The 14,693-nt window shown below is 42.5% G+C and overlaps 1 protein-coding gene across 1 annotated transcript in view; it reads right to left on the bottom strand.

Annotated features, from left to right (window-relative positions):
* The window catches only part of RGS5 (regulator of G protein signaling 5), a 47,267-nt gene that overhangs the window by 17,065 nt on the left and 15,509 nt on the right, over positions 1 to 14,693 (bottom strand). The window contains exon 2 of the mRNA XM_025420896.3: positions 4,642 to 4,752. Within this exon, the coding sequence (XP_025276681.1) occupies positions 4,642 to 4,752 (111 nt within the window). The remainder of the gene's footprint in view (positions 1 to 4,641; positions 4,753 to 14,693) is intronic.

The following is a 14,693-nucleotide window of genomic DNA, read 5'->3' as shown; positions in this document are numbered from 1 at the left end:
GCCTGGCTCACTCACTGAATCTCTTTCTGATTTTCTAAAGACTCTCATAAAAAGGAAATCACCTTCCTTCCCCCTCTTTTCCTCTGGTTGGTGGAGAGGACCACAGGAAGAAGAAATGGCATAAGCAGGTGCACCAAGCTTAAGCACGCTACCAGATCCAATTTGTCCCAAATGGTCTTGTTAGAACCAGACTAATGATTAATAGCAGCAGTACATCACAGCCAAGATTAAATTCCTGAAAAGGACGTATGCAGAGCCCGCCTGGGGGTTAAATTAGTCCAAATTGATTCAAGGACACAGATGAGCGGGACGCATGGCCCACAGCATAGAGCCCAGTGTTCTGATTACCAGCCTAGGAGGTAACAGAGGTTCATCCTGTCCTGATTCTCAGAATTTGCCAGCCCTCATTAAGTCTGACTTCTTTGGAAACAAGATAGATGCAGATCTAAATGGCCAGTAAGTGCCCTGGTTTGCAAGGTCATCACTGACCACAGAGAGTGGGCACTGAGTCTCCATGTGTGGGTGGGTGTAGGGGGAGGGGGAGGAAGTCAGTTCATATGAAAGGCAAAATAAACATTAGTAAAGATGATTAACTGTGTGTTTTATAATGCCCAGGGTAAATGCCAACTGGTCCAGGAAGTGACCATCTCGACTGGAAGTGTTCTCTCTCTTTACTCTACTCTTACCTATTTACTTGTTGAATGTCTTCCGTGGCAACAATGCACCCACTGCCTAAAGGTAGAGTTTGTCAGTCGTGGAGAATTTTTCCCATTGCGCCTGTCTGATGGTGCACCCCCTGCAGCATTAATTTGCCACAAGCATGCGCCCAATGCAAACATTAATGATGGTTCAATGTGCCCATAGTTAGTCTGCTTGATGAAAGCCATAAATAACCTGAAACTTAGAATTCGAAAGTGTTAGCCCCACAAACCATTATGACAACTGGTGGCAACACTGTCACTTCTTAGCTGTAACCATGGGGAAGTATTTTAACCTCTCTAAACACCAGTGGTTTCCTTTCCTTGTTTTTTGTTTTGTTGTGTTTTTAATCTACATGTTCCCTGGCACATGTTTAAACCCTTCTGGTAATGTTCTCACATGCTTTTCTTCTTGACAAGGAAAATGAAATCCCAGTTATTTATTGGCTCTTGTGTGCCGGCTCTGACCCCCCTTCTCTCCCCGCAGGGCAATATGGTCATGATTCGTCTCCAGTCCATTCATGGACATTTGTTAAGCCCTTGCTCCATGGCCAAAAGTGACCTGGGCGCCCAGGAGGGGATGCAGATGAAAACATCTGCCACTTTTTGTGGTCTGTCTGTGGGTCAAACATGGTACATAGAGCTGTAATCCTGGCAGTGAGGCTCGCTCAGCATTTTACCCGGGGAGAGTTTGGGGAGGGGAACCCTTGGTAACTGTTCTCATCGGTACACAGCTAGGTCCTGCTTCTATGTGGAGGTCATTTTAGGCTTATAAAAGTGGCAAAACACCACAAAATGTAGCTAAAGATTAGTCGCATAGGCAGGGGGAAAAGGAACATATGGAATATAAAATAAACTTATAGGAATATCTAGATCAGCTCCGGAGCGTTTCACAATCGATTATATGACAAGCCATGATGACAGTTATTGTAAACTAAATTTATGTGGTGTACTAATATGCTTATGATTCTTTATGAGGACCCAGCGCACCGCCTGGGGGGAATGGTCACATATGCAGAGGGTGGGTGAAAGTGAGAGTCCTTAGAGAGGAGAAGGCTGGGTTAGAAGTGAAGGGAGTTTTGAGGAGGCCAAGAGTTGAGCAGAGGCAAACGCTGGCAAAGGGTCAAAGGTGAGGCTTTAGAGAGGGTTCCTGTGAGTAGTAAGGTTTAATCTGGATAAGGAAGAGTGAAGAGAAGATACCAGAAGCAGCGGCTTTTGTGAACGAAGTTTTGAAACCAAGCAAGCATTGCGAAGAGTCACTCAGAATAGAGTCGAGAGGACGTTGAGCAAGGGGAGCACATCTCTGAGCTGACTCTTGTCATTTGCTTCTGGACCTCCTTCTAGAACACACCCTTCCACTTTGGACTGAGATAGAGACAGTGTAACACCTGTTGGCTGAACAGCCAGTTGTGCAGTAGGTAGTTAAAAATCGGCCAAGGTTGATCACAATTCTTTCAAAATGAGTTACATAACCTTGATCTGGCCTTTATAAGCCTGTACTTCATGCTGACAATTGGGAGCACATTTTTTATTTCCGTTGACCCTGAGTCTCCTAGACTGCCATCCCCACGACCCCAAGTAAATGCTTTGATTGTTTCATAGTCTCTTCTTGATTGACATGTTCCATTTCTAGAATTACCTGATGAAAGTAAGAGAAAGGGAGAAGAGTAGGAATGAGGGGCTGAGAGGGATTTTTTTCAGAGTGGAACATGGGCCCATAGGGAGAAGAGCAATTAAGAATACTAAAATGGTAACAGATGCTGCCTGTGGCTGGTAGGGATCTAGGCTACTCTTTTCTATTTTTTTTTTTTTTACTTCTTTTTTTCTAATAAGAAAAATAAAAACATTTAAAAATAGAAAATGCTTTTTTTGGGAGGGAGAGGGAAGGCTGGAAGGGCAGAGGGAGCAGGAGGGAGAGACTCTTAAGCAGGCTCCACACCCAGCACAGAGCCTGACATGGAGCCTGACACAGGGCTCGATCTCACGACCTGAGCCAAAAATAAGAGTTGGACACTTAACCAACTGAGCCACCCAGGCGCCCCAGAAAATACTTTCTTTTAAAAAAAGGGATAGCTTTTTTTAAAAGCTGAGGGGGTTAAAAATACCTTCAGTCTGGAGAAGGTTTATTTTCTTCTCTGAGAGAAGAACATGGGTACAAAAATACAAAGAAATCTTATGTGGGGAGAAGAGAAATTGATGGAGCTCATGCAGAACATAGTCTTTTCCTGTTAGTTAAAAGGCATGGAAAATTTGCCAAACCTGAGGAGGTAGAACTGGTTTAAGGGCTCAGAAGATGGTGGGAAAGGCTTGTCATGGTCACTGTGAGAAATGCAGCAGAGACACACAAATAGTCTCTAGGGATAGGAAGGATTTTTTTTTTTCCCCAAAACAATTCAAACTTCTGGAAGAAGAAAGGAGATAGAAGACAGGAGAAGAAAATCATCCAATAAATACCAACCCTAGGTTTCCTTCCAAAACTATTCTCCGAGTCCCTGTGAAGCTACATAGCTCCAGTGTCTTTGCGGAACATTAAAGCAGAAAATCAGAAAATGCATTTTTATATATTTTTTAAAGTGAATTCCTACAGATCCATAACCACCACACTGTTTTCTTCAAAATAGATTTTTTGATCTCTTGCTGCTGTGAAATGTGGTTCTTATTCTCCACTGGTGCCTAGCACCTGCCACTCCACACTGAATTAGCTTCGCCTTTCTAAATGCAAAAACTCAATTACGCCTCACTTCCGGTTTGAGATCCCTTTGAAGTAATAAGAGGAAAATGGAAACATCCACTTAGGCTGATGAAAAAAGATTTAAAAAGAAGAACTCGTCTTTTTATCTCTCAGCCACTCCAGCTCTATTAAGTTGAAGGTCATTCGGATGAAGAAAAGATGGGCCAGTTTATACATATGTCAAATTTGAAAAGAAATGGAGGTTAAAAGGGTTCCTGTGTTTCTGCGATCTCCTGGATGCTTTAGGATAGCAGAGTGAAGGAATTCAAATACATTTGGCTTTTCTCCTGCTCACTTTCCTTTCTTGATTTTCATGCCCATGAGAATGGTTGAAGGGACAGATGGAGGGTGTGTGTCTAGGCAAGGATTGGCTTCATGGCTGGTGGAACAATGGGAAGCAGCGTGCATGCTTGGAATAGTGTTACCAAGTCACAGCAGAGTCCGTGCAAATGGTGAGCCACACTCCCTGCCACACTAGCTTCAATCTATAGAATTATGGTTTCGCTCTATGCCTGCATCAGTGGAAGTGTGTAGGGGGAGGTGGGTGGAAAGGGAGAGAGAACTGAGGAAGTCCAGCCAGGAATACTAATTTATGGATTGGGGTTAAAATGATTAATATACATTTTAAATAGAATAGACTGGGCAAGAAATCATTCCTCGGTCAAGGAACCATCTTCTGTTCCTCTATCAGACGCTGAAGGAATCCTATTTTGGTGAAGAAGCTATTAGGCTTAAATTATCTGCCTTGGTCTTAGCATCTTCCTGAGGGAAATGTTTCCATTTCTAAGTTCCTGCTGAGGAAGCAGCTTTGGCTCATTCCTTAGCAGGGGAGCATCCAGTGATCTTAAGTAATTGGGTCAGGAGCAGATTACCTGACTCCAAAGGTGAATAGGTATTTTTTTTGTCCTACTTCTGGGTGGTAAAAAATTGATGAGGAGGCTGGTGCCATTTTGTAAGGGACCATCTGTCTCTCCAACGAGGTCCCCAGCAGGGCCTTATTGTTATTTTTTAAGTAACCTGATTGTAGCCAATATTAAGCTCCAGACATAGGAGAGTAAAAAATGCTTATTTATAAACCAACTCTCTGAGGGATCTTATGATCTTCAATGAGTAATAGTGTAGAGGGCTCTACAGATGAGGGATGGTGTTATCCACTTGAGAAATAGCCATTCTCTGGAGGGAAAAGGAGTGGAATCCATGCTCATGACTCACTTCTGGGTCTTGGCTGGTTTCTCTGGCTTCTCATTGTATGGAATGACAAGGTCAACAGCTGAATCTGGCTTCTGAAGGAGAATTCCCAACTTGATCTTGATCTCCTTGGCCCTGAAAGAGAAGATGTAAGGGGAACACCGACACCACATGAGCATATGGATCTGAGACACAGATTTCTTCCTGTGTCATAGAAACAAAAAACAAACAAAATCCCATTTTCACTGTTGTGGCAGAAAGACTACTAATGTAGAAATCGGGACACACACACACACACACACCAAAAAAAAAAAAAAAATAGAAATCGGGACACATGAGTTCTAATAATTAACATTTATCAAGCTATTATTATGTCCCTGGTTAATATGCATTATCTCATTCTTTAAGATTTTGTTTATTTATTTGACAGAGAGAGAGAGCACCAGCAGGGTGAGAGCAGCTGGCAGAGGGAGAGGGAGAAGCAGGCTGCCCACTGAGCAGGAGCGCAATGTGGGGCTCAATCCCAGAACCCTGGGATCATGACCTGAACTGAAGGCAGATGCTTAACTGACTGAGTCACTCAGGCACCCCTGCCTCATCTCATTCTTAATTAATGTTTTGCATGGATTTTTTTCATTTTATGTATGACAGAGACTATAGTATTATTCTCATTTTGCAGATGCAGACACTGAAAGTCAGAGTGTTTAAATAAATTACTTAAGATAACCCAGCCAGTCTGTGGTGGAGATGGGACCAGAGCCCACACCGTCTGACTCTAGGATTCACAGGTGAGCTACCCACTGCATTGCCTACCTGTCTTCTGAGGGCTCTGGTCCCAGATCTGCCATTAATTAGACATGGAATATTTGAAAAAAATAATCATTTTTTATCACTAGACCTCAGTTCCCTCATCCATAAAGTGACAGAGTTAATCTAGATGTTTTCTTCAGCTCTCTCCAGCTATAAAATTAAGTTATTCTTCCTGAAGATGTATTCCCTTTAAAGCATTTTTTATTTCGAGGGATCTGATTTTTTTCCCCAACCGCTTGCCCATTGCTCCATAATGGCTATTGGTATCTCACACGCAGTAAGCCTCAGGAGATGAGTATGAATTGCCAATAGACCAACTAGAGCCACATTACATCACTGCTTTCCACCCTCAACATTTTAGTGAGCAGATGTAGTCAGAATTCTGTGCATTCCTCTACCAAAGGATGCAACTATTTTCATGCTTTGTTTCAAGACTAACCTTATCCATTATTTCATGGCGAGTCTGCACCCAAAAGAACACCAAGCAAATCATAAGCATTAATCCATGAGCCAAGCTGTTATAGATTGAGAGATCCACAAAGCTCTTTCACTATTGCCTCAGCACTTTACACATGCTCTTAAGATAGGATTTATTGTATTGCATCATGGTGGTTGATTCATGTCTGTTTTTCAAGCCCTGTGAAGACGGGCATAGAGTTCTGAATACCTTTAACTCCAGTGATGGCACAATGCGTCCAGTGATGACGTAGTCAATACTCAAAAACATTCACCAGAGGGCAACCTGGGTGGCTCAGTGGTTTAGCGCCTGCCTTCAGCCCAGGGCATGATCCTGGAGACCAGGGATCGAGTCCCACATTAGGCTCCCTGCATGGAGCCTGCTTCTCCCTCTGCCTGTGTCTCTGCCTCTCTCTCTGTGTCTCTCATGAATAAACAAAATAAAAATCTTAAAAACAAAACAAAACATTCACCAGAGTCAACTAGAAATATCTAGAATGTGTTCCTCACGAATCTGCTAACATTTATCTCTCAGCCACAGCTGATCCTAACCCAAATCTTCAAGAGTTATGATGGGATTCATCTTGTGGCCAGATAGGGTTTTGCTGCTCTAAGTAGATTTTCCCCATCCATTCACTGGAGACAGTGATGAGACAATTTAAGTAAACAAAACATGTGAGATAAACAATCATGAATATCAGAGAGGAAAAGTTAAGGACATGTATTGTATACCTTACAAAAAAATCTATAAATATTGAATCATATCATAGTTTCCTTTAGTGTCATAAATATAATTTTGAAACTATGATCTAGTCCCTTCTACAATGTCTTTTCCTTTCCATTTCTTTCTGCTTCCATTCTTTCCCTAGGACTCTCTCTCTAGCTGAAGCCAAGTTGGATCCCAAACCCAGCAGATCAAGCTCACCCAAGCATGGCACTTTGGTTAAAACTGGGCAAGTTCCGTGGGGGAGCTTGTATAACACTTGAGAATAAGTGTCATTTTGACTCCAAGCTCTGCAGGTTGCTTAAATTAACTAATGTTTTGGATTTTTTTTTTTTTTTGCCTAGAAAACGGGACTGATAAAATAGTACATCCTCTTTTACGTGATGATTAAATATGCTAATGCATGTGAATCACTTGGCAGAGCAGTTGGCATATAATACTGCTTCTTCAAAGTTAGCTCTAACTGCATAATCATTTTTCCAACTAAGCTCAACCCGTGTTCCCTAGCTTCAAGTACCAAATTAAAGCATCCAAAAAGATTCCCACAAGTTACTAAGAATTACTACACCCACCGCCTGCCATATTCTAGCTCTGGTCTGGAGTCAAGAATCACCAATCTAATATTTATCTGGAATAGAAAGAAAATATTACGAGTGTAGAGAAACGAGGTGGGGATGCACGCATGCTGGCGAGTGTGCCCTGGGACAGCCAGCCAATCCGTGTTTTTACTCCTTGATCACACTTGTCAGCAGTACGCAGGAAATGTACGAACACCCATGGGGTAAGGTCCTGGCGGTCAAGGTGCTCACGGCCCATTGGGGCCTCAGGCTTTCAAGTGATCACAAGGAGGGGTTCAAGGAGAGGACGTCCAGAGGGCAGCAGAGCTCTGCCCCACAAGGGCAAACCAGGGGGGCTTCTCAGGGGAGGCAAAGTGGGAGCAGCAGTTTGCCAGGCAGACAAGACAAGGACGGTCCTTCCAGGCAAGAAGAGGGGAATGTGCCTATTGCTTGAAGGGATGCTTCCTTGTTGCTGGAGCATAAAGTGTGTGACAGGGAGAGCAGAAACCATGTCGGGTGAAGCCGGCTTGCTCTGCCTACCCTACCTAGGGGACGGAAGGATGACACAGGAGCCTCTGTACAGCACTCAGCCTAGGGCAGTTTTGGAAGAAAACCCAAAAAAGGGTAAAATGCCTGGAAGGTGCCCTCAAAGACTGTCTCTCCCAAAACAGGTGGCAGCCGGTCTTGCCAACTCAATCTGTTTCAAGTTTTTCTTCTGTTAACTCTTTCAGGATGTATGTTCCCATAAAAACACTGTCTATAAATGGTGGTTAAATGTTTAAGGCATCCCACGGAAGCCTTCTAAAACCAGAATAAAGGACGCCTGGGTGGCTCAGGGGTTGAACGTCTGTCTGCCTTTGGCTCAGGTCGTGATCCCAGGATCCCGGGATCGAGTTCCACATTGGGCTTCCTATGGGGAGCCTGCTTCTCCCTCTGCCTGTGTCTCTGCCTCTCTCATGAATAAATAAATAAAATCCTTTAAAAAAAAAATAAAGTGAATCCAGAATGAATCAGAACCCTAGTATGATTTCATCTGTATCACTGCTTAAATAAATTTTCTGTGGGATGATCTAGAAATCAATGGCCATTTAGAACATTGCCTATAGAAAATTATATTCCATTCTTCAGGGTAGCAAACCTACCAGTACATCACATTATTCTCTTCCTCATACTTGCCTTGGGGATGAAACAGGGAAAGGAGATGCAGGGCTCTGTTAAAACTTCTCTTGATGGCTTCCAACTCCTGACTTAGTACGTGTTCAAATATCTGACATTAAAGAGAATATATACAATGGGAAGTCCATTTGATTTAATTAGGAGTTTGCAGGAATACGGAGAATGAATAATATGATTGCATCTCCTCTTCTAAAACACTAAAAGTTGACAGGGTAAGGAGTTGACAGATGCTGGAGTTGAAACCACTTGAAATCTTTTATTCTTTTGCAAGGATAAATGATGTTACTACATTTGTTTTTCTCCTCAGAAATTCCTGGAACAAGGGGGAGGCATCCCCCCCCCCTTGCCTTCCCCTCCCCACCCCTCCCTATACACACATATGGGAACAAAATAAACCAAGTGGAAAATCAAACAAAACAAAAGCTCAAACCTATCATTTTATTTTCCCCCCTTAAAAAAATCAACTTGAATGAATCTGACATTAATTTAATGTCAACAACAACCTCGCCCAAAGAAGAAAACTTTCTGACACTTTGGTGATTTCAACTGGAGTCTTGGGCTCCATTCGACCCGACACTAGGCATTTTTCCTGGGTACATAACATTAATGCTGGTGAACAAGAAACAATTTTTACTTCCTCCCATCTCATCCCCGTCTTGGTATCCTTTTGTTTTACAAAGAAAACCTTGTTTTGAAATAAAATCGATGGAAATGCCTGGGTGAAATTTTAATTAAAGGCTCAGAGGAAGATAATTCTTTCTGTAGATGACTCACATTAGTGATTTCAAACTGGAAAGGGTTTGAGTAATTGCAGGGTTTGCGGTTTTAAATCTGTGCCCTCTGTGGGTACGCTGGCCAGGAAATCAAATTTCAAAAGGACACTAGGCCACCTGGGCCCTTCCTTCTAACGGGTGAATTGAGTCAAAGATATTACCTTACTGCATACAAGTATGAAAAACAGTACAAGCAATCAATCAAAACAAATCTAGCTGAATTTTTAAAAACACAAGTAGAATATAGAGTAGCCAACTATATGTAAAGTCCTGTGCTAGGGGCTTCAAGGGTAACAGAGACCGTTCCTTGCCTCAGAGACAATTGGAACAGCTGAATGTAGGACACATACATGCAAACTAAATGCTAGATTTTTTTCTAGTCATTGACCACCGTGGGTGGGATATGCCAATTAAAGGATATAGACCCCAACGTCAAGGAGTTCCAGTGTGTGCTAACGTGATGACACAAAAGCAGTGCAAAGAGAGACATGGCTTCAACAGCTGCCCCTACAGAGCCTTCTGTATTTTTCATTTATGGTCCTTATCAATTTGCACATATATCTCTGTATTTTTATTTGGGTCCTGTCTCTCTCTCTCCCATTAGCATGGCAGGTCTCCAACAATATCTGTTTGGTTCACGGTTCTAATCTCAGCACACAGCTCAGGGCCTGGCACTTAATAGGTGCTCAGAAAAGATTTTCTCTATAAACCGATGAATCAAAAAGTGAATGAATGAATTCAATTTCTAGCTGAGAGCAAAACTACATTTTGGGTTGAATGAAAAACGGGGGTGAGTGTAATACTGGAGTGTGGCACAGAATAAGGCCTCCAGAACTAGGCTGTTTTTAATTTGGTTAACTGGGTGAGGGGATGTAAAACGTCACCAAATGACCACAAGGACTCTAAGGTAACTGGATTCAATTGCCATCTATTAAAGAGGTTGAAAGTTAAGTAAGGCTCAAACTGAGCGTGCTCATTTAGTTCCTCACCCCAGACCAGGTCTACTCTGAGGAGAAGGGGCAGGGAAGGCAATTACAACCTCTAGCAGCCTGACCAGAATCTATTGTGAGACCAAAATTTATCAGGACTTAAAAGAATTAGAAGTAGCCCAGAGGCACAGACCCGTCCTGTGGTTGGAAGACTTGGGGTCATCACGGGCAGGTTTCATTCTAGACTCCAGACATCTATTAGGAACAGTCAAGAGGAAAGACAAGATGGAGGACATTTGGGAAATATAGAACAGGGATTTTACATTTCCAAAAGAAGTGTCCCAACAGGTCAGGTATCAAGGACAATCCAGTTTAAAGTGAATTCAGCTTAAATCTGTGTGGCAGATGCCCCCTGCTGGTCGTGGGGAAGTGTGTATGTCAGTGAGGAATTACCTAAAGAGCAGACCTCTGTGTTCCAGGCGGCCACCTTCTGAAAAGACACCCCAGGAGTAAAAAGGACATGCCCTTTCTTGGCTCCTGAAAGTGCAATAAATACCCAGAAAAGATAAACAACAGTCTCTAAAACACTTGTTAGCAACCAGTCTCCACTGGTCTCTGGAGAGTACTGCACCCACCAGAGTCAGCTGCTCTGAGACGCAAAGGAAAAAATTAGCTCCTCTGAGTTCCTGCAGTCGAGGTGTGAATCCCTTAGACAGAACCCAAGCTGAGGCTGACAGAAAAAAGGGAGCCCAGAGGGTGTGTGTTCACGAGGCAGGACCCATCTGGAAAGATTCATTTGGTTGAAGACTGAAAAAGCCTTCTTGTTGGCGGTTCTTTTAAAGCTCAAGATGAATGGAGTTTGTTACTCATCAATGGCTCATGAGAGGCAGGGGTTAGTAAAAGGCCTTGAAAACCCTTAGCAGAACATAAAGAAATAGAAGTGAATGATCAGGTCTGTTCAGAAACTGAAATTCTCAACCCTCCAGGGTTGTTGGAATGTGGTCTCTTAAAATCAAGATCAACTCTCATGTGTAGGGAGAAAGTAGTGCCGGGTCATTATGGTAGAGAGAGAATGCATCAAGTTTGGCATCTGCCATTTTCCTGAATTAACCTACTTCCATATGAACTATAGATAATCCGCTCCTTGTTTATGTTCAGTCTTCAACCTTGACCACCCCAGATTAACTTGTTATCCTTAGGTCCCTCGACCAGGGCACTTATTTAAATAAACTGATTTATTTCATAGGATTATAGTAGAGATAGAAAAGACTGGCCTCAGTAGAGTTCTCCTTTTGCTCACTTGTTTATTCAACAAATTATTAAATGCTTGTCATGTGCCATACGCTATTATAGGTTTTGAAATCCCCAGTGGAACGAAGAGAAAAGGTCCTCTCATGGAGTTTATATTTTAGTTGAATAAGACAAACACAAAACAAGGAATCAAAACAATGCAATGAAAAATGTTAGCTGGTTGTATGACAGTATGACTACAGTATGACCTTATGTATGTAGGAGTTAGCTTCAGCTACATGCCCTAATAAGGAATTCACGTTGCACTGGTGATCAACGAGCATCTTATTTTATTTTTTTTAAAGATTTTATTTATTTATTCATGAAAGACAGACAGAGAGAGAGAGAGAGAGAGAGGCAGAGACACAGGCAGAGGGAGAAGCGGGCTCCACATAGAGAGCCCGATGTGGGACTCAATCCCGGGACTGTAGGATCACACCCTGGGCCGAAGGCAGGCATTAAAACCGCTGAGCCACCCAAGGATCCCCTATCAATAAGCATTTTGGAAAGATCATGCTCCAGAGGGGATTGTTGTAGGGGTCTCAGCTGTCCTTATTGATTGGGACCAACATCAGATGCTTTGGCAGTTAGCAGAATATGTTAGAAATGAATTTTTACAAGTAGGTTTGTTCATTAGATAATGATCTCTCTCCTGTCATGATAATGGCCTAAGTCATGTGGACCGGTGACTTGTTGTGGAAACCCCAACCTGTTTCATAGAAAGGTTATACAAAGGTAATTACCCCTTCACCCATATAGACGGCACCTGTAGCTTGATCCCTAAAATAGTCCTACATTTACGCCTTGATTCTGAGATGCCCCATTGCCTGATACCACCTACAAGGGTATCAGAATCCTATCTCAGAATATTATTGTCTGACTGAATTTTTCCTACAAGTTGTGGTCAGAACACAAAGAATGAGGATTTTACTGATTAGAGGATGAGTTGTATAAACATTTTGACCAGCTTATTGATACAAATTTGCCTAAATAAGTTGGCCCAATTGGATTTCACTATATGTACGGTGGTCTTGCTTTCTTAAACCAGTAGCAAAGTTGTGGAGAAAGAAATAACCAGGGCAGTCCCGGTGGTGCAGCGGTTTAGCGCCGCCTGCAGCCCGGGGTTTGATCCTGGGGACCCTGGATCGAGTCCCACATCAGGCTCCCTGCATGGAGCCTGCTTCTCCCTCTGCCTGTGCCTCTGCCTCTCTCTCTCTCTGTCTCTATGAATAAATAAATAAAATCATTAAAAAAAAGAAAGAAGTAACCATCATCTATGACTAAAGATTAATAGCTACATTTATCTACCAAAAAGAATCTGATAGTTGGATATGAATGAATTAACTTAGGTTTGTTTTCAACAGCCACTTCCTATCTGTGTGACTTTATACAAGTGATATAATATCTCTTGGTCTTGGTTCCATAATCTGTTAAAAAGGGATAGCATTAGTGCCTTCAGTAAAAACTTTCCGTGAGGAATTTGTGAGATAAAGTATGTAAAAATTAGCACAGTACCTGAACATAAATGGCATGCAATATACGGTGATGGTCATCATCATCACCACCACCACCATCTCCACATCATCTCCATAATCACCATCACCATCATGATCACCACCACCAACACCATCCTCATGACCACCACCATCTCCATCATCACCATCATCATTATCATCATCATCACCATCATCACCACAGTCTTCATTACATACTTACAAAACTTCATCTTATACCACCTAGTATTACAGTTTATAGCAGTTTCCTTTAACTTTGGGGATATTGGCATTTGATTGCATTAAGCTCATTTTCTCTGGGTAGAATAAATGAACTCAATGCTGTGAAAGGTGAAATGAAACGGAGTTACTTATGTCCAGGGATTTTAAAATGAAGCCGGGAGGCCATTAAAGAATTGGGCCTTATGCATGTTCTCATAGTATGAAATCATGAACCTTCAACTGGACCAAACTGCAAATATTGCGAGGGCTCAGCCTGAACACCTGCAACTTGCTCTAGTAAGAGCTTTTGCTTAGTGATAGCCTTAGCAACCAATTATGTTCAGCTAAGATTTGCTTCCCGCCACCAACACCAATAGAAATTCTTTGTAAACAACATATATAAGTATTCCCTTTTGTCTTTAAAAACCCCTGACTTTCGTTCACAGAGGGGAGGAGGTGGGGTGGAAACAATGCATTTGAGGTGCTACCTGGATCTGTATTCTCTGCATTGCAATTCTGAGACCCTCAAAATGCTTTTGTTTTATTTTAGCTTTGCCCCTTTGCTTGGTTGACATTGCCTTCAACATTACTTTCTTGGTGAAATGACAACGATACCAAAGTGAGAGAATGAGGAAATGTCAGAAGTAATTCCTCGTGACCCTACCCTGGGGAAGACAGGAGGAAAGCTAGGTAGGAAAAGCCAGGATGGTCTCAGCAGTGACCAAAAACAAAAGTGAGGGCCTGGTTCACCTATAAGTGGTGTGGAAAGGTCTATCTTTGTGGCACCCTCTTTACTCCCAATTGATCAAAAACAGACTCGATGTGGGTAGGTGAGTAAAGCCCAGTCCTATTTGATGATGCATTTTCTTCCTCAGTCATCTGGAGAAGAAACCCTCTGTCTCTCCAGATCCCTGGTATATCTAAGTGTAGAGGACCATGTGAGGTCACTGGACTTTCATTTCAATCACACAGTTCCTGCATCTAGGTGCAAGCTCTCCATCTGGTCAAGAGGTCATGATGTGGGAAACGAAGGCAGGAGAAAAATTATTAAATTTCCTTACTACCTGCAGCCCCTTGGCAAGTCCTTGAAACAGGCAAGAGGACACTTCTCTAAGAACTCAGCTGCCTTGATATTAATACTTTGTTAAGGGCAAAAGGCAACCTTAAGTCCAACCCCCAAGACCCTGTAAGCCTACTTCAACATATAAAAATTCCTTTGGAAACTTCCTTCTCTAAACCCACCAAAATACATGTTGGCAATCATACCCCAAACATATGACCCACGGGTATATATCTGAAGAGCACCATAACTGAGTTTTTACTAAACAGTAATACATGACCTTTTCCTAACAATAGCTAGAACCCCAACATCCTGGAAACCTAGCTCCAAAATTCCTGAGAGACTTACTGTGCTCCCTAACCCCCTCCCAACTTGAAAGTATATAAGGGCCACTCCTCATGACCCGAGGGCAGCCCTTTCTGCCCACAGATCCTGTCTCTGTGCTCCAATAAAACCACCTTTCTGCACTAAAGACGTCTCAAGAATTTCTTGGCCATTGGCTTTGAACCCTAATGCCTTTCCTACATCAGTCACTCCTCCTCACAACAAATAGGTAGAAAGCCTATGATTGGCAGCAATTCTTAAA

This window comes from Canis lupus, chromosome 38 (genome assembly GCF_003254725.2).
Source record: "Canis lupus dingo isolate Sandy chromosome 38, ASM325472v2, whole genome shotgun sequence".
Classification (NCBI taxonomy): Eukaryota; Metazoa; Chordata; class Mammalia; order Carnivora; family Canidae; genus Canis; species Canis lupus.
Note: the sequence above shows the minus strand (reverse complement) of the source record. Positions and strands in the feature narration are given on the sequence as shown.